The sequence below is a fragment of the Vipera ursinii genome (genome assembly GCF_947247035.1).
Source record: "Vipera ursinii genome assembly, chromosome: 13".
NCBI classification, from domain to species: domain Eukaryota; kingdom Metazoa; phylum Chordata; class Lepidosauria; order Squamata; family Viperidae; genus Vipera; species Vipera ursinii.
In genome coordinates this window covers 16,899,189-16,919,499 of record NC_139526.1, presented here as the reverse complement: position 1 = coordinate 16,919,499, position 20,311 = coordinate 16,899,189, and the positions used below count along the sequence as shown (strand labels likewise).

The 20,311-nt window shown below is 42.3% G+C and overlaps 1 protein-coding gene across 1 annotated transcript; it reads right to left on the bottom strand.

The window, feature by feature from the left end:
• Positions 1-294: 294 nt before the first annotated feature.
• On the bottom strand, positions 295-15,278 carry LOC310646193 (cytochrome P450 3A12-like). The gene is made up of 15 exons (XM_083372453.1): positions 15,221-15,278; positions 14,431-14,620; positions 12,390-12,483; positions 10,693-10,745; positions 10,463-10,562; positions 9,520-9,633; positions 9,314-9,402; positions 7,934-8,082; positions 7,332-7,459; positions 5,917-6,004; positions 4,823-4,983; positions 3,096-3,322; positions 1,606-1,768; positions 521-607; positions 295-373 (listed from the first exon to the last, which is right to left on the bottom strand). The coding sequence occupies exons 2-14, from the start codon at positions 14,499-14,501 to the stop codon at positions 527-529; spliced, it is 1,518 nt and encodes a 505-aa protein (XP_083228579.1). The 5' UTR covers positions 14,502-14,620; positions 15,221-15,278; the 3' UTR covers positions 295-373; positions 521-526.
• Between the last annotated feature and the right edge of the window lie 5,033 nt (positions 15,279-20,311).

The window sequence follows — 20,311 nt, the reverse complement described above, 5'->3', positions numbered from 1 at the left end:
AAAACTTTATGATTTCAAAGAACAGTTGGTTCTCCTGGCCTGACCGGAGCCTGATTTTAAACAGTTCTGGTCTTCTCCAATCAGCCAATCCAACCAAGGAATAATTTCATTAATTTCATTGGGGTGTGTGTGTGTGTGTGTGTGAATATATAGAAAATGATTTAGTGGAATGGCAGAGATAAAATGCAAGTTACAAAACAAAGCAACTATTGCTAAGCACATTGATTTGTGCTTTAGATTGTAAGCCGCCCTGAGTCTTCGGAGAAGGGCGGGATATAAATGGGATTTTAAAAAAAAAAAAAACTTGAGAAACAGCAAAACTGGCAGATTTCCTCCATCTGTATGAGCAGGGATCTTCATGCAGTTAAATCTCCTGCAATTATATACAAAAAAAGAAAGGGATGGAGAGTGAGTTCATAATAGCCAAGTAAAATACATTTTTCCAGTTAAGAAAACAGTCCTTAAAAATGCATAGAAACTCCATTTGGGGGGGGGGGAGGTGATGGAATCTTTACTATACCTTGCTTTAGGCCCTGTGAATGACCTTCAAGGTGATGGGTTTTGTAGGTCTTCTGAAGACCCCTTTTGTCGACAACACCAGTGGGATCTGCAACAGGAAAGAGGTGGACGAGATATATTTAAATACAAAGAAATAAAATATAGGGAAATTCAGGACAAGGCCTGAACTTCTATCGTCTATTAATTCTACCTAATATAATTCTTATCATTTGGTTTGGCTGGCTGGGAATGATGGGACTCAGAACCCACAAATTTGGAAGAATCCGCATTAGGGAAGGGTGCTGAATGTTTTCTAGAGTTACTTAATTTGAAGGTGAGTCTTTGTTTTAAGAATTTTCAGTCTGTGGCTTATCCATTCCAAGTGACTGTAGCATATTGGAAGATAGATTTTGAAATCTCCTTTTGCCCTATAAATATATTTCCTAGTACATATCAATGTTTTCCTACGGTTGCATGGTTGCTTGTCATCCCATGGCTGGACAATAGGTTCATCTTTAGAAGAAGAAGAAACAGGACCCAGAGAGAAAATTTATCCTCTCTCCTGTAGCTCTACTTGAAGATAAGTGGCCGCCAATTCATGGCTGACCATTCCTGAGGAAGAAGGGTGAGACGCGTCCTTCAGACATGATTCAGAAGAAGTGATCCAGAATTTGCATGAGTGCAAATCTTCACAATTCATTACACAGAAGCCAGAAACAAGATGGGCTACCGTGATGAAGACCATTGGTTCTGCACTTAGGCTGCAAAGTTTAAATGTCTTGTTCCTGGTCAAATTAAATCAAATCAAGTTTACTACAGTCAAAGAACACAGCTTTTGAGTCCACACCTCTGTTTTCTTCCAACTGGAAAGCAAGAGTCAAAGGGTTAAGCCACAAAAATGCAAGCTGCCTCTTCCAAATATTTGATGTCATGTTGGCTGCAGGTGAAGCGTTACCTGTCGAGCATTGACTCTCCTGAATAGCTCTGTGCATGACACTTTCATTAGATCTCCTGTCTCTGCTACTGAGAAAGAAAGGGGGGTGGATTTGATGCCAACGTGTTGTTTTTCCCTCTGTCAATGAGCACAGCTCAATTCCTGATCCTCACCTGAGTTTCTTTGCAGGGTTGGAAGGTGAAATGCTGCATCAAGCTGGCTACAGCAGCCTTCATGGTAAGGAGCGCAAATCTCATCCCGATACAATTCCGGGGACCAGCTCCAAAAGGCAAGTAAGTATAGGGATTGATCTTTTCTTTGACCTCTTTGCTGAATCTGTTGGGACATGCCAACATTCGGTCAATTGCAATAGTCGGCCAGTCTAGGAAAAGGACAGGCAGAGCCTGGGGTGGAGTCAAGAGAGCAGTCAGCCTGGAATCATTACATTCTCACAAACGGTCAATGTCCAATCCCTCTTGAATTCCCTTAACTCTTATCTAGCACCAATTTAGTGCTCATGGTCAGATTCTTGTGTGTAGGCATAAACAATTGAATTGAATTGAATAGAGCTGGAAGGACCTTGGAGGTCTTCTAGTCCAGCCCCTTGTTCAAGCAGGAGAACCTATATGCCATCTCAGACAAGTGACTGTCCAGCCTCTTTTTAAAAATCTCCAGTGATGGAATAAATCAGCTTAACTGGAGTTTAACACGTGGTCCTGATCCTTCACACCTGACAACCACCAATTCATTCCATGAATGAACTGCCTCTCGCTTTAGCAAGTTGCATCTCTTCTGAAGCCTTTTCTTGGTGGAACCTTTCAAGTGGATCCTTGGGGCAGCAGATTCTTCAAGGGGGGGCAGGTTGGAAGAGTCTTAGGATGGCACCATTAGCCCTTCAGGGTAGCCCAGACCAGGTAAGTGAAACCAGGAATACAACAAAACCTTTACTCTAAGGTGAGAGTAACAGAATCTTGCAAGTCTGGAAACTCCTCCTCTATGTTTATGTTTCAGAGAAATAGGACGAGTCCCTTCTGAGATGCTTCCTCCAGCCCTATTCCTGCTCTGGACTTAGATGTCTTTTATTAGACCATTGTTTGGGCTGCAGCTACTTCCTTCCATCTCCAAAAGTTATTCTCACAGCCCATTACAGGCACCCAATTTATCTGCTTTATGAGCGGGTCAAATTTGGCCATTGCCCAAGATCACCTAACAAGCTTTTTGTCAGGAAGTTTCAACTCATTCTAATCAAGGAAACTAATCAAGGAGAGAAGCAACCTGGAATTAAGGAGAAACTTCCTGCCAGTTAGAACAATTAACCAATGGAACAATCTGCCTCCAGAAGCGGTGAATGCTCCAACACTGGAAGTTTTTAAGAAGAGACTGGACAGCCATTGGTCTGAAATGGTATAGGGTTTCCTGCCTGAGCAGGGGGTTGGACTAGATGACCTCCAAGGTCCCTTCCAAATTTATTATTATTATTATTATTATTATTATTATTATTATTATTATTATTATTATTATTATTATTATCATCATCATCATCATCATCATCATCATCATCATTATCATTATCACCTCCATTCTGATTTTTCTTACCATCAAGTCATCGGTTGTGAGAACTGGAAAAATAATTTTAAAAATCCATAGAAATATCAAAGGGTACCTTTCAGGTCTAAATTGATCAGGTTCAGGCCAGTATTCTGGATTATAATGCAGGATGACGGGAGGAATCACAACCACCATCCCTTTGGGGATGGTGATTCCATTTAATTCGATGGTTTTCTTGCACATTCTTTGAAGTCGCCCGCTGCTTGGATGCTTTCGGAGAGTTTCGCTGAGGACCATATCCAGATACTCCATTTGCATGAGGGCATCAAAGGTGATTGGAGCCTGAGAGAGGGGGGGAGGGAGGGAGGGAGAGAGACATAGAAAAAACTTGCTTATTTTGTCCCTAACTAACCTTAAAAGTTAATATCTGTATCTAAGAGCAGAAGATCCCAAACTCATGGACTCAAGAAAGTTAACTCCTGTGGCTTTCTGGATACATTCATGTGGTTCTCTCAATTTCCCACAGTCTTTCCTAGGATGTGTTTCGAATCTCCCATTTTGTCCTACAGTCCTTGAAGTTCTTCTGTTCAGATAACAACCAGGTCCAATGCCGTGTTTTTGTTTTTTTTGTTTGTTTAGAATATACTAGTCACTCAACTTCAAGGGACTCTGGATGGCGTACAAGACTGGACAATCCATAGAAACAAATGAAAACATCAAGTGAGCCTCCCAGAATGAAACCATCTGGTAAACAACACAAATCAAACAACACAGAGACCTTAGCCTAGACAAACAATAACTAACCAACCGCAGGCCTGGGACTCAAGCCAGGTTAGCTGGCTTGCTCTTTTGAGAGAATGGCATATCAACAACAGCTTGCTTTGTATTGTGTTATCACATCCCTATCGCTGTAGGAGGTGACATAGTGTTACCATAGCAACATACTCAACTATGGATTGCATGTTCTAAAGGTGCAAAGTGTAAGAAGTGTTTTATTGTTGTTCTCATCATCGTTGTTTAGCAGCTGATCTAAAGGAAAACCAATTACGCTCAAAGAGCTACTTCAATCAATCAGAATAGAATTGGAAGGGACCTTGGAGGTCTTCTAGTCCAACCCCCTGCTCAAGCAGGAGACCCTACACCAGGGGTCTTCAAACTTGGCCATTTTATGACTTGTGGACTTCAACTCCCAGAATTCCTCAGCCAGACACGCTGGCTGAGGAATTCTGGGAGTTGAAGTCCACAAGTCATAAAAGGGCCAAGTTTGAAGACCCCTGCCCTATACCATTTCAGACAAATGGTTGTCCAGTCTTTTCTTGAAAGCCTCCAGTGATGGAGCACCCATAACTTCTGAAGGGAAGCTGTTCCACTGGTTAATTGGTCTCATTGTTAAGAAATTTTTCCTTATTTCTAGGTTGTTTCTCTCTTTGTTCAGTTTCTATCCATGGCTTCTTGTCTTGTCTTCTGGTGCTTTGGAAAATTAGTTGACCCCTTCTTCTTTGTGGCAGCCCCTCAAAATACTGGAACACTGCTATCATGTCACTCCTACTCCTTCTTTTCATTCAATTAGACATACCCAATCCCTGTAACCGTTCTTCATATGCTTTTGTCTCCAGGCCTTCAATCATCTTAGTTGGTCTTCTTTGCACTTTTTCCAAACCTCAACATCTTTTTTGTGTAACGTGGTGACCAAAACAGGATGCAGTATTCCAGAATACCACTCATCTGGAATATTAAGTATCCAGTGTTCTGGATACTTAATATTCCAGATGACGGGAATCAGGGCAGAGCTTAATGGACATAGTTGAAAGCCTAATTGCATCAAAGCCGAGTCCCACCTACCTTGTTAGGCAGAACTACGTCAATCTCCTCCTGAAGTTTTTGCTGTACGTCAGGTTGGATGGCCAATTCATACGTCAAATAACTGAGGGTGGTGCTAATGGTCTCATAGCCAGCAAAGATGAAGATAATTGCTTGAGCCAGAATCTCACTGTCGGTCAAACCTACACGAAGAAGGGAAGAGAGAAAAGTTGAAGGCCACCTTGTGATGCAAAGGAACCCTAACTCAAAGAACCATTGGAGAAGACTGTTCTGTACCAGCCTGCTACCAGCCCTGGAGAAAAGGCAGGGACAACCCCTTTTACAAGAAGGCAAGAGGCTGGAATTACGCCTGCCAAATTTATTGCTACAAAAACAAACGGAACAAGACACGAACCAAGAAACAGGAGCTTTAAGAAACAGGAACTATCCAAGCGGTTGCCTTCAGCAAACCAGCCCTCCCACACATTCCCCTTAAATACAGTTCAGGGCGTGGCTTCTCTCTGCCTCCTTCCGAGGTGCCCCATTGCCTTCTTCTGTTTTCTCCTGATTGACTGCCTCCTGCGTCAGGCATCCTTGAACAGGGCCAGCTGTGGGTCATCTTCATCCACACTGTCAGGCTCACACAGCTGGGTCTGCGTCGTGACCAGATGAGAGGGGCCTGGCTGGGGGCTCTCATCAAGCTGTCCAATCCCCTCAGAAAGCTCTTCAACACCCCCCTCCTCCTCCTCTGAGTCGTCCGACCCAACTGCCGAACCCACAGGCTGACCCTGAATCACAACAAAGACGCACACGGACGGGTTCATCTTTCTTTATTGATCCATTGGCAAGGCACCCTTTAGCCTGGTTTCCTACGAGGTTTAACTGAAGTTTCTAGGTGGGATCAAGAAATTGTAGGTTGCATCCAAGAAGATCTGAATTCTCATGAAGGTTTCCCCTCAAACCCACTCACTTTTTAAAAAAATATTCCTAAACTGCCTCAGTGCTTCTTTCCATCACTGAGAAGTTTGTCTCTCGCGCGCACATTGTTTTTATTAATTCCCACAATAGCAGACTTAGCAATGAAAGCTGGTTCCACTTCGAAGACGTGACCGTTGAGAATGATTTCAAATTATTACCTTTATAGGTGTGATTCACACCATTCATTTCATGGCTTGTCAGTGAGTTTTGAGACTCTATCATCAGTTGCAAGAAATCCACTCTTCCCTGAAATAATAAGGACATTTCAGAATCCTTGCTTCCTGGTAACTTGGCCAGCGTAGTATTTACACAATAGCTACCACTTCAATAACCTGATTACTGCTATGCCACTTTATTTGGAAGGAATCCCCTAATTATTTCCAGATCATTGGTTGCAATGCTACATTTTAATTTCAAAGGGATTTAATACGGGAAAGGATTGGATATGCTCAGGGGTTTTTTTGTCATAGAACGCTCAGAATGGAGTTCCGGCACCTTTTTTGGACGGAACCTTGTAGGGTAGGGCAAGGCGGGTTGTATGACATGTGTGAGTTCCGGCACTTTTTTCTTTTACAAAAAAAAAGCACTGGATATGCTTATACCTAAAATGGAATGCTATGTTTTATTTTGACTCCAACAAGAGAGGGTTGGTCCTGCCCAGGATAGAACCATGTCTGAGTCAACCAAAATCCCAGAGATTTCCATCACAAAAGCTGGTTGTATCGATCTTAACACAATGTGTTTATGGCATTGTTTTATACAAGAGGCCCAGTATGTCAAAAAAAAAGGAAGAAGTTAGATTTTGATGATTTAACAGAATGACAGACTTGGAAGGGACCTTGGAGGTCTCCTAGTCCAATCCCCCACTCAAGCAGGAGGCCCTAGACCATTTCAGACAAATGGCTGTCCACTCTCTTCTCTTTTTTTTAAAATCCCATTTATATCCCGCCCTTCTTCGAAGACTCAGGGCGTCTTACAATCTAAGAAGCACAAATCAATGTGCTTAGCAATAGCCTTCATTCTATGTATATGCCTGCTTATTAGGGCTTTCACACACACACCCCAAGCGGCATTATTACAAAGTCAGCTTATTGCCCCCAACCATCTGGGTCCTCATTTTACCTACCTCGGAAGGATGGAAGGCTGCGTCAACGTTGAGCCTGGTGGGACTCGAACCTGCACTAATGGCAGGCAGCTGGTGTTCCTTAAGGAGGCATTAGCCCACTGCTCCACCAAGGTTCCTGTGGTGGAGCACCCACAACGTCTGAAGAAAAGCCATTCCACGGATTGATTGTTCTCACTGTCAGGAAATGTCCCCTCAGTTCTAGGCTGGTTCTCTCCTTAATTAGTTTCCATCCGTTATTTCTTCTCCTGCTCTCTCTGATGCTCTGGAGAATAGGTTGACCTATTTGGGACCATTCCTCACATATTGGAAAATGGACACCATGTCTCTTGGTTTGAAAGAGCTACTATGAAGCTACTTTGCTGGGAAAAGATTACAGATACGAATTCCCGATTCTTGGTGTGTGTTTTTTCCCCTGAATTAACTTAGTTGTTCAGGCTTTTTCCTCACCTTTTGACCATCCTGGGTCCTCTCCTCTTTCAGTTTTGTTATGGACCTTGAGAAGAATTCCACGGACTCACTGGAAAATACACCTACATTCATCTTCTCAAGAAGAGGGATTAGCCATGGGGCAACATCTGGAAAGAGATGGGAAAGCTTTAGAAGAACACTGAAGATGCCAACAGCAAACAGGTTGTGAGTTGCTTTGAAGCAGAAGGAGATGGTCATCAAGACAGGGGACATTCATTTGAGAGGTGTAATTAATTATTTAAAAGGGGGGAGTGGTTGTGAGATCCAGTGCCATCAGCCATGCAAAAGAACACCCAAGAGTTCTACCTCTGACTTTATTGTAAGGTTACACCAACGGGATCTTGTAAATCTGAAGATACCCCTCTCCCCTTTACAGTCTAAAAAACTAGGGAGGGTCCCTTATGAAATTGTTGTCAGTTCCCATTCCTTCTGTGGGCTCAGCTGCCTCTTATCTCACCATTGTCCAGTCTTCACCTCCTCCTCCCCTCCCTCAAGGCCATCCCCACAGACCATTACAAGGGCTAAACCGTGTCAGAGGTTGCAAAGAATGGATTTCAAAGCCGAAGGTGGAACCAACCTACAAGATAAAACAAACAGCGGAGAAAGGAAGTCAGTCGTCACAAGTTTCTGTGCCTGTTGGACAAAGGGGTCCTTGGGATTGTTCATGGCATCCGTGTTGACCCCAAAAGAGGTGCTTGTGACCACATCCATACTGTAGGCACCAAAGATTCTGGAGAAATGCAAGACGCGAGTGGTCAAAATAAGGAAGAAGAAGGAGGAAGGCCCTCAAATGTCCATCTGTAGGCTTCCATCTGTATATGTCAAACTTTTATGCCTCGAAGACTTTCTTTAGGTGATCAAGATACAGACCTGGATCTGCTCGTAAACTTCTGCTAGATTTCAGTTTGCTCTTTGATCTAGAATTTCAACAGTTTGATCTGGAACATGAACAGTCTTTTCTTTGAGACCTAGATTTTGAGCTTGATCAGCTTTTTGAGGCGCTATGGGATCTACTGCAGCAGATGCAATTATCTATCTGATTGTCTTCTAAAATGGGATCTTGATCTACTGCCAGATTAAGATAATCTGTGGCTCGATCATGGCTTATCTTCAACTAACCTGTTTTTTGCCCATTTGTGAGGGGTCCTTGGCGATCTTTGAGCTCGGATATTTTCTTGTAGATGTTTCATTACCCAAACTAGGTAACATCATCCGTGCTAGCAATAAAACAATCACACACTAAGAAACCCTCATTTCAACCCTGAGCTACAACTATTCTCCTCTATTGTTCATTTATCTCTGTAAAGGTAAAAGGTAAAGGTTCCCCCGCACATGCGTGCTAGTCGTTTCCGACTCTAGGGGCCGGTGCTCATCTCCGTTTCAAAGCCGAAGAGCCAGCGCTTGTCCGAGGACGTCTCCGTGGTCATGTAGCCGGCATGACTAGACGCCAAAGGCGCATGGAACGCTGTTACCTTCCCACCGTAGTGGTCCCTATTTTTCTACTTGCATTTTTATGTGCTTTCGAACTGCTAGGTTGGCAGAAGCTGGGACAAGTAACGGGCGCTCGCTCTGCTACGCGGCACTCGGGATTTGACCCGCCAAACTGCCGATCTTCTGATCGACAAGCCCAGCGTCCTAACCCACTGAGCCACCGCTTCCCTTTATCCCTTTATCCTTTTATCTCTGTACCATCCCGTTTATCCAAAGCACACTTCATAATTTGGAATACTATAGAACTGTACAGTAGAACAGTTCTATAGGATCTCCATTGTCATCTGCTGTTTCCTCCTGGGAGTTTCTTCCAAAGGTTGCCATTGCTAACATCCTCAACTTTCCTCTTTTCCACCAGCTGCCCAGGCAGCCATTTTGGTCATCTTAAGAAGTGAGTCTCCAAACAGAGGACCAGCATTTCTCCAGAGACGAAGGAACCGCCCGGCCTACAGGGTCAGGCTGTTACTTACTTTTTAACGTCCACCAGTTCTTCTCGATCTGCTTTCTTCTGCAAAAGCGCTAATAAATTTTGCACATAGCTCTGAATGATGGGAAACATCTAAGGGAGAAGAAGAGGATGGAGACGCCACAAAATGCAAGTGAGGGAGAAATGGAGACTAACTTTTTGTCCCGTAGCAAAATCAGCCATAATGTGGGCTCCCCTCTTATTCCTCACCTCCTTTAGCTTTCCACTAGTGAAAGTGGGCGAAAGGACAGTCCGAATTCTCTTCCACTGCTCATCTTCGACTGACACAATGGATGTCTTCAGCCGGCCACGGGGAATAAAACTCTAAGGGACACATTTGAGAAAGAGAAAGAAATGGATGTCCATCACGCATTAGGAAGAGGGGAAAAAAACAGGAGAGGCTTTGAACACACCATTGCGATGTCCATCTGGACTAGTCGGCAACCAGCCCTGTCCTTATAAAGAGGCAAATGTCTTATCGCCGTGCCATAAAACTCAACAAAACTCTACAACTCTGCAAAAGACTAGCTCCCTGATGAAATATTCCTTCCGGTCCTACTTGTCTATAATCTAAGTTCACACAGATGTTGGTTTGCAGGCCATTGTTAATCAAGTCAGGTGAAAACCAAGCATTCAGACACAATGCTAAGTATAGTTATTATTTACAGCTTGGCTGTGTTTTTTTAAGGGTTAGCAAGTTGGGTCAACATTTACTTGTTTGCATTTCAAAGTATTTTGCCAGCCTAGAAACACCCGTAACTGTGGAAACACAATTTTTGTATTTTCAAGGCAACCTATCTACACTGACTTCCAAGCAAGCTTCCCAACTCGTTTTAAAATGGCTGGTGCATTAAGGCAAACCCTTCCTAAATTTATTCCTCTAATCCTCCTCCCTCTCTTATCTAATTGTTTCCTAAATAGTATCTCTTTCCCTTTTCCCCCAAGATCATTCACACCGCCCATTACAACCTGGTCACATAAGCAGGTCTTAAGGGACTTCTGGAATGATAGCAGGGATGATGGCACAATGTAGGTCCCCGACAGAGCCTGCAGGATTACCTTCTCTTGGGTTGTAATTATTACACTCTGATTCTGTCTATAATCAAAGCATTTTTCTCAACGTTGCCGGAATGTCTGCAAAGTTGAAACTCACCCCACGATTCAGGAAGGTGGAATAACTCTCTTTTACCAGTACAATTTTAATTATCTCAGGGTCAGTTATAGCCAGAATGGGCTTCCGTCCATCATAAGTCCTAGAATAAATGGTCAATGGATTAAAGTCTCTCCACTGAAGTCTGGCAACAGATAGGGCTATAAATCCATGAATGAGGGGAACAAGCCCAGAAAACTTGCCAGTCCAATAAAAAGGAAATAAATACTCACCCCCAGATTTTACCATATTTCTTATAACAGGCCACATCAAAATTGGATCTTCCCTGCAACAGAAACATTAAGAGTGAGTGTCAAAGGCAAAAACCACACTTTGTTGATCTGAGATCAACTATCTTGCAATCATTCCTTGCCATAAAATTCACAACACAGATTTGTAAATATCTCTAATCACCGATGATAAGGAATAGCTTACAACTAATCCCCAACTTACAACTGGTTGTCTCAGGACCGTTCGAAATTACAACAGCACAGAACAATGTGACTTAGGACCGTTCTTCACGCTTATGACCGTTGCAGCATCCCCGCGGTCCCGTGATTAAAATTCAGTCACTTGGCAACTGATTCACATTTATGATGGTCACAGTATCCTGAGTTCACGTGATCCCCTTCTGCAACCTTCTGACAACCAAAGTCAGAAGCCAGATTCACTTAGCAACCATGTTACTCACTTAACAACAGGGTTTGCAAAGCTGAAATAATGACAATATTAAACTAAAGCAGTTTTCTAACTTGTCTGCTGACATAGCTTAGTTAATAAGTTTTTCACATCACACCCTCAAGTATTTAAAGCCAGTTTCTTGCCAGGCTCAGATATACAAGCAGCCATGTTGTGTATTGCTTTTTTTGCTTTACAAGGTAATTCCTCAGCCCTTGACTAGACTAGACTAGACTAGACTAAACAAGACTAAAACTGGGTGACAGAGTAATTGCAAGATTCCCTGCCTCTTTTTGATTCTAAAGTTCATGTCCTCGCCCAAACCAACCCCAGTACATTATGTCGGGATTGATTTTCAAATGTTTAGTGTTTATTCTCCAAAGCTCTGGAGGGCAGGGCAAGAAGCAGTGGGTGGAATCTTGTTAAGGAGAGATCTAATCTAGAAATAAGGAGACATTTCTTGACAGTGAGAACAATTCACCAGTGGGATAGCTGGCCTCCAGAAGTTATGGCTGCTCCACCATTGGAGGTTTTTAAGAACAATAACAATAATGGACAACCATTGGCTGGAAATGGTATAGGGCCGTGGTGGCGAACCTATGGCACATGTGCCACAGGTGGCACACAGAGCCCTCTCTGTGGGCACACACGCCGTCGCCCCAGTCCTAGGCCTTCAGCTGGGTTTTAGAAAACCTTTTTGCTTTAGGCCTCTGGTGCCGTGTGCAAAAAAAAAGGTTCAATCAATCAATCAATCAATCAAATTCAACTTCTCGTGGGGAAAAAAAAAGATCTCCCAAAGTTGGAATTGATTGATTGAACTTTTTAGTCCCACCCAGTCTGCTGTTACCACTGCAGCCACACCCACCCAATGGGCCACGCCCACCCAATTGGCTACACCCACCCAAAGGGCCACACCCACCCGGCACCCGACGATACATAAGTGGGCTTTGGATTGCAGTTTGGGCACTCGGTCTCTAAAAGGTTCACCATCACTGGTATAGGGTCTCCTCCTTGAGCAGGGGGTTGGACTAGAAGACCTCCAAGGGCCCTCCCAAACTTACGGTTCTATGTTGTCTATGCCTCTTGCTGCATGAACAAGTTTCCTTGAACGGGTCCACGCAATATCTTAAAAACCCTGAGCCCTAAACCCCAGTTTGCAAGTCCTCTCTTCCATGACCTGCCATAAAGATCTGAAGCCTCTCAGAAACCTGCTCTTGAAATCACGCCCATAAAAAACAACCCGTAAACTTACATAACGAAACCCGAAGGCCGTCCCGATGAACGGCAGAGGCATCGGGCCCGGGATGCCCAACTTCCTGAAGACTCCATAAGGCCAAACCCCGTATCTGTAAAAGGAGAACATATTTCTTTCAGGGTTCAGGAGAGTCTGGATATGGATAGTGAAGTTATGGGTGCAAGGAAAGAGGTCTATCCCATCAGACTTGAATGGTCACTTAGCAAACTGTTGTAAGTCGAGAACTGCCTGTATCTCAGCATCCTGACGGTCTAAAAACGCCAGTCTAAAAATACAAAGTAATCAGTGTCCTGCTGAAATGGGGGGGCAGGTGGTCCTCATTTTACGACCACAGGTGGTTGCTAAGTGACTTTACACCCGATTTTACAACCTGTTTTGCCACCGTTGTTAAGTCAATCACTGCAGTTTTTAAGCGGGTCAGGCGGCCGTTAAGCGAACCAGGCTTCCTCCTGTTGGAATTCAGATAGTCGTTAAACAAACGGTTCTAAATCGAGGACTATGTGCCGTTGCATCGGGAACCTTCACGGGTATTAGAGTTAAATGTGGGATATTGCCAATTTAACCCTCGGTGGAGGATTGCATCACAACGCATGGCCAGGAAGGAGAAACTAGCTATTTGAGTTCTGCAATCTGCAAACAGATCAATGCACCGCTAAAAGCAGAAGAAAAGGCTCCACTTTGGTTTGCTGCAGATTTTTTTAATAAAAAAGTTACATTCTGTTTGAAAGAAATTAGCTTAGCTGTTAAAAAATGACAACATTCCCTCCCCTCTTAATAAACAGAACACAAGATTGGAACACAAGATCTTCCAAAATCTTTGCCAGAGGCAGTCAAACATGTTCATGTTAAGTTAGGAATTAAGCATTTAATCTCACAGCCTCTTCCTCCATATCTCTCTCTCTCCCTCTCTCTCTCTCTCTCTCTCTCTCTCTCTCTGTGTGTGTGTGTGTGTGTGTGCATGCTCACAGCATCTTCCTCCATTTCTTTCTCCCATAATGACTTTGTAAAACTGTTTAATAAGCACTGGCCGTTGGTAAACGGGGGCGGGGGGGGGGTTGCTGCTGCTTTTGCAGAAATCTTCAGAGAGAGATAACCTCAAGGTAAAAGCAATCATTTCATAAAGAAATGGAGGCTCAGACTAGCAAGAAGCCTTAAAAGCTTGAGCAAAAAAAATCAATTTTTTTTAAAAAAGAAAGTCAAGTTTTCTTTTAGACCTTCTACCAGCTCAAGGCAAAAACCAAAGTGGGGAGAAGAGAGAAATAAAAATGCAACTTAAGACATAATTACTTCTGAGAAATCAGAGCTGAGCTGGCTGTTCTGGCAAAAGATCTTGTAGGTATCCATTCCGGGAAGTACTTTTCTTTCAGTCTGAACTACCTCCTGGTTCTTTATCTTTTCTACTTGATTTTACTTGATTTTTAGGTAGACTCCTGTGAGTCCCTTGGACTGCAAGGTGATCAAACTGGTCAGTCCCAGAGGAGATCAACCCTGACTGCTCTTTAGAAGGCCAGATTCTGAAGTGGAAACTCAAAGACTTTAGCCACCTAATGAGAAGGAAGGACTCACTGGAGAAGAGCCTCATGCTGGGAAAGGTTGAGGGCAAGAGAAGAAAGGGACGATAGAGAATGAGATGGCTGGATGGAGTCCCTGAAGCAGCAGACATGAGCTTAAAGGGACTCCAGAAGATGGTAGAGGATAGGAAGGCCTGGAGGAACGTTGTCCATGGGCTTGCGATGGGTCAGACACGACTTCGCAGCTAACAACAAGATAAAATAAGTGTGTGGAATTTGACTCTAGCTTAACAATAAAGCTGTGCAGTCAATCTTGGACATGTTCAATTAAAGCTAGGGAAGATTTCTGCTTGAGACCCAGATATGTTGACCAGATCAGTTAAGGCAAGCCAGCAGCTTGTCTTTGTTCCTATAACTCAATCGACTATCACCCGCAAGATTTTATTGATTGATTTGTGAGACACGAGGAAAGAACAAGGCTGAAATTCATGCAGGCAGAGAAAGACGGAACATCATGTTTTACTTACAACATCAGAAGGCCAATGAATAAAATCAGAAGTCCCCAAGTGTCTAGTGAGAAATATGGAAGGCGATCCATGTTGGATTTCGCTGACCTTGAGTTTCTCCTTCTGCTTTTGGAAAGATTGATGGTTCGAGGGAAAACGTTGTCAGAAAGTACTACAGGTTCAAATTGTTCAGAATTGTTGTTCCTACCTTCTTTCAAATCAAGAGTACGTGAATTAGGCAAGAAGGGAGCACTTAGTTCATGAACAAGAGGTGGAGCACAGCCAGAACAGGACAAACTCAATTGTCCAATCATGCTTCATGTAAGCCAATTTTAAACTCTGAAGGTGAAAAGGTCTTGAAAATAATTGATCAAGTTAACCTTTGAAAAATCGTTTTTAATGAAAAAAAGAAAGAATAAGACAAACTGGGTTTAAAATGACATTCCTTCCAGAAGTCAATAGGAGTTTATGATTGACAAAGATCGCAACCAGCCAACGAAGCAGAATTACATGAAATAACAGTTGAACAGCAATGATGAAAAAAAAAAGAATAAGACAAACTGGGTTTAAAATGACATGATTATGTAAAACCAACAGTGTTACCAAATTCCTTCCAAGTGTCAATAGGAGTTTATGATTGTCAAAGATCGCAACCAGCCAACGAAACAGAATTACATGAAATAACAGTTGAACAGCAATAATGTCAACAATATCTATAAAATACATAAAATATTGGTATTACAAAGCCAGCACCAGGAGTTGAGAGGTTTTAGCTACTGCTGCAGAAAAGCTTGAACAATATTGAACTTACTGAATATAAAATATTTTTCCCAAATTCTGGACTCTCAAAGTAGACAGCCATGGAGAAGACAAGGCAGAATGTTCCGTAACATGGACACCAACACGCTTTAAGCCCAAGAAACAAAGTAAACATAAGAAACAGCTTCCCAATTTTTGTTGCTCTAACTTAGAATCTCTGTCAAATTTTGAAAGTTAGTTTCCTGGCCTGCTGGCCTGTGAAGGTCTAACAATAACAATGTAATCAGTGCCTCAATTCCTTTGTTTGTGACTTATGAGAGCAGGCAAACTCAATCCTTTTGAAATAATAATAATAATAATAATAATAATAATAATAATAATAATAATAATAATAATAATAATAATAATAATAATAATAATAATAATAATAATATAAAAGCCAGCTGGGTGACTTTGGGCCAATCACCAGGAGACGGTGAGTTCTAGTTCTTCCTTAGTCATGAAAGCCAGCGGGGTGACCTTGGGGCAGTCCTTTTCTCTCAGCCCAGCCCACCTCAAAGGGTTGTTGTTGTGGGGAAAATAGGAGGGGGGAAAGAGTTGGATATGTTCACCACTTTGTTTACAAAAATAATAAAAGCAGAGATGAAACTAACAAAACAAATAATAAATTAATTAAAACCAGAAACCAATATTACTCGGGGGAAGGGGGGAGAGAGAGATATTATGAAACGTAAAAAGCTGCAGACTGTACTGAAAGTACACTGTGTGCATTTAACTCTAGCAAAAACATGCTCATCTGATCAGCTCTTGGCCCTTTACTCTTCTTGGATAAGAATACTGGATGTCTGCCATCTTCCTGGTGGAAACTGTGCCTTTGTCAAGCAGCGTTCAGATGAGTTCGTGCCAGAAAAAAATAGTCAAAGAATTATGAGATAACAGCTCTGGGTCAGGAAAATTTCTCTGATGCAAAGTAGAAATTCCTGGCTTATTAGGAAAATGTTGATCCACCTGGAAAGTAGGGAAGGAGCCTCAGCTGATCCTTCTCACTCATTCAACCAGAAAAGAAATGGAAGCTTGATTCCAACATCCCATAACCCTGTTTAATTGAAAAGGGCCACGTCTGGCCAGGCTAAAGTAGGAAATACCTTTACTACTGTAAAATGATGTCTTTTGAGCATAGGTAAAGGTAAAGGTAAAGGTTCCCCCGCACATGCATGCTAGTCGTTTCCGACTCTAGGGGCCGGTGCTCATCTCCGTTTCAAAGCCAAAGAGCCAGCGCTTGTCCAAGGACGTCTCCGTGGTCATGTGGCCGGCATGACTAGACGCCAAAGGTGCACGGAACGCTGTTACCTTCCCACCGTAGTGGTCCCTATTTTTCTACTTGCATTTTTTATGTGCTTTCGAACTGCTAGGTTGGCAGAAGCTGGGACGAGTAACAGGCGCTCACTCTGCTACATGGCACTCGGGATTCGACCCGCCAAACTGCCGACCTTCTGATCGACAAGCTCAGCGTCCTAACCCACTGAGCCACCGTGTCCCTTTTTGAGCATAACAGATGGTTAAATGTGTTTTTTTTCCCTTTTGAGTATGCTATCCTTGTTCAGGTTGGTTATCTTGGAACAGTAAACTAATATTATTCAGCAATAAGTAAAATAAAGTCAATGAATAACAGAATAATAGAGTTGGAGGGAACCTTGGAGGTCTTCTAGTCCAACCCCCTGCTCAGGCAGGAGACCCTCTACCATTTCAGACAAATGGTTGTCCAGTCTCTTCTTGAAAACCTCCAGTGGTGGAGCACCCACAACTTCTGGAGGCAAGTTGTTCCCCTGATTGATTGTTCTCAGTGTCAAGAAGTTTCTCCTTAGTTCCAGGTTGTTTCTCTTCTTGATGAGTTTCCCTTCTTTGCTTCTTGTCCTCCCCCTTTGGGTGCTTTGGAGAAGAGCTTGACTCCCTCTTCTTTGTGGCCGTCCCTGAGATATTGGAAGACTGCCATCATGTCTCTTATTTATGACTAATTATGAAGCTACTTTACTGGGAAAAGATTACAGATTACAGATACGAATTCCCAATTCCTGTTATTGTTTTTTTTTTCTGAATTAACTTAATAGCACCCACAATGTCTGGAGGCAATTTCCTTTCCACTGGATAATTGTTCTAACTGTCAGGAAATTTCTCCTTATTTCCAGGTTGTTTCTCTCCCTGATTTGTTTCCAGTGAAATTTTGAAAGCTCACCTTCCCCTATAGATTTTACAGTTATACTTATGGAAGTTATTGTGTGTCCATTTTTGGCTGTAATGGTGTTAAGATTTTGTTTGCTTATGTTTTCAACTTGTGATAGTGTTAACCAGTCCAGACCTCTTTGACCAAGAGGGAGTGGACTGTTCAGTGGTAGGTAAGTAAATAAATAGATTTAAGGTGCAGCTATGTTTGGAACATTATAAACTCTTCTACATTTTAGTTAGTCCCATAAAATTATTTCTCTCCTGAGTAGGTGGGGAACCCTTTGGGTACGGGGCCAATGTCTTGTGCAGAAAAAAAGAAGCTGTGCACCAGAACGCAAGACCCAGGGGTGTCAAAAGAGAAGAAAGCTGCTGTTTTAGCCTGCTTTTCTGCAACCTTGGACTGTCTTTCTCCAAAGGTTGCTCCAGGGGTTGGAATTGTAGTTCCTATCTATCTTGAAGACCCCAAGAAACACAATCATTTTGAATAGAAGGAAGAACTTTGTGTATTTGAATGAGATGAACTCAAAGAATGAACCAGTAGAAGGTCTACGTTAGAGATGAAATGAGTTCAGAACATCTGCTTCTGGGCACAAGTATTTCTACTGAGAAGTAGGAATAGTATGTTGTTTTTTGGCACATGGGTGGATGTTATGGTGACAGATAGATAACCTGCTGAGTGACCCACGAAAAAAATATCATCCAACAACTATTTAGCAACCCAACTTTTTGTGCAGGACACATCATCGTTCTTTCTCTCTGACCTCCTGTGAATGTCTATAATTTCTAAATTTATATTCCACAATTGTAACTTTTGTGGTATTTGTAGATGTATTAGCAGATAAAGTAAGGACACCTAATACAGTTTTCCCAAAACACCACCAAAGGCTGGATCTAAACATGGGATAAAGACAGATTTGGAGCAAATTTACTTCTTAGTAGATCTGAAATCATAAATGCAGCTAAAAACATGCTCAACTCTTCTTGAAAAACAGGACCTTTTTAAAAAATAATAATAATTTTAAAAAACAGGTTTCTAAAGTTAACTGTATAGAAGCCATTGCTGTAGAATCTGGAAGTCACTGTGAAGAATAGATTTATTTATTTATCAAGTTTATATTCTTCCTCTGCCAAATTTCAGATAGCAATGGGAGTCAAGAGTTGACAAGATGTGAATCTTATCCAGGAAGGGACACTAGAATCAGGCAAAGGTCAAAAAAGGCAAGATGGAAGCTGCCACCGTACAATGTCTTCACGCATCACAGATACTACATATCCCAAACACCCAGCTTAGAATGTTACCCAACAGTCTGAAGAGTTTCTAGTTATTTGTTGTTTAGCTAAAAGGCAGAATTGCACAAAACAAAAATAATGTTTTGGTCCTAGGTCTACAGCTTTTTAAGACGTTTTTTAAGACACTAGTTACCTACTTATATCTGACAAGTATAGGTCACAGATGGAGTGTTGGGATGAAGAAGGTAGGATTGTAAATAAAAATGTTCCTTCAAAGCAAAGGAAGACAGACATTGGCTCTGGAATTATGTCTTCTCCATGGGTTGGAGCAACTGAGATTAAAGATGGATAAGATGTTCCTTGAAGCCAATGTTCCCCCCCCCCCCCCCCGCTATAAGGTTTTATTATATCATTATTATTGTGATTGTAGTTATTACTTTTTTCAGACTTGACAAAAGGTTAGCAGAGTTTCTTCCGAGATGTTGCAACTAGTAAGTGATGTTGCTTTCTGTAATATCCTTTCTCTCATTCTGTAGGCGTTCTCATCAAGACTGCTACTTGCCATAGTAGAAATCCTTTGGCATGTGTGTGTAAAAGTAAACAGATAATGGATACATAATCTCTTTATCTCTCCCTGTCCTTCATCTTACTTGGCATGCAAAGTTGCGTAGAGTAGTTTTAAGATCCAGTGAGTCAGCGCCTTGAGTTTCTCTTGTCAACATGTTTGCATAGACAAAGAGTTCAGCAAAGTTCAGGAGTGGAGACAAGGCTTCTGAAGCCATCTGGACAAGTGAGGTGGCTGCCAACCGTGAGCTCATAACCCAGTGCAAAGTCTAGTCTGAACTAAAGCCACCACCGAGGGCCACAAAAGGACTTTACATCCCTGCCTTCCAAAATTGCTTGCTAAAGTACCAGATCCTGGGCATCTTTGTTTCATCTATCAAATCTCGTTCTTGGTGAAATGTCATGTTCTTCCTGAGTCAGAGATCACAGGAATTTGCAATCCAAGCACATTTGGGGATATCAGCTTGGAGAAGTTTGATTAAGGAGAAGCGTTTGAAGTACAAGTGATCTTTGGTGTTGGATGGAGGCAGTAGGGTAAACGTCAATGAAATCTGGAGAATATACAAATCTTAACTTTTGGATCTTGTCGAAGGAAGATAGGAAGACACAAATCTGGGTTGGTATCCAAGCAAGAACCCTCTTCTGAAGGATGGCTGTTGCATTTCTTACATTGTTTTTAATTTCATTCATTCTTTCATTCATTCATCCATTCATTCATTTGACCTAGAAGATCATCCAACTCCAGTATGACTCTGGATGGCTTCTGGAGTTAAAAATTGAAAGTCAAAAGAGAAAAAATACAGGAACTCGCTCTCTGTTGTGCAATATTTCTCAATCTTGGCAACTTTAAAGAGCGGTGGACTTCAGCTCCCAGAATTCCCACTTGGCTGGCTGGGGAATTCTGGGAGTTGAAGTCCACCCCTCTTCAAGTTGCCAAGGTTGAGAAACCCTGCTCTCGTGAGACATTCAAATAAATAATGTGCAAGTATTACAGCCATTGATAGGGTTGTAATTCTTCCTAACTCTAATTTGATCCTCAACCAAAACTAGAATTCTTTGAAGTCTTGGGAAATGGATGCTTATTCAGTCTCCAAAATTAAAGAATTGTTTAGATAGGTGTGCCATC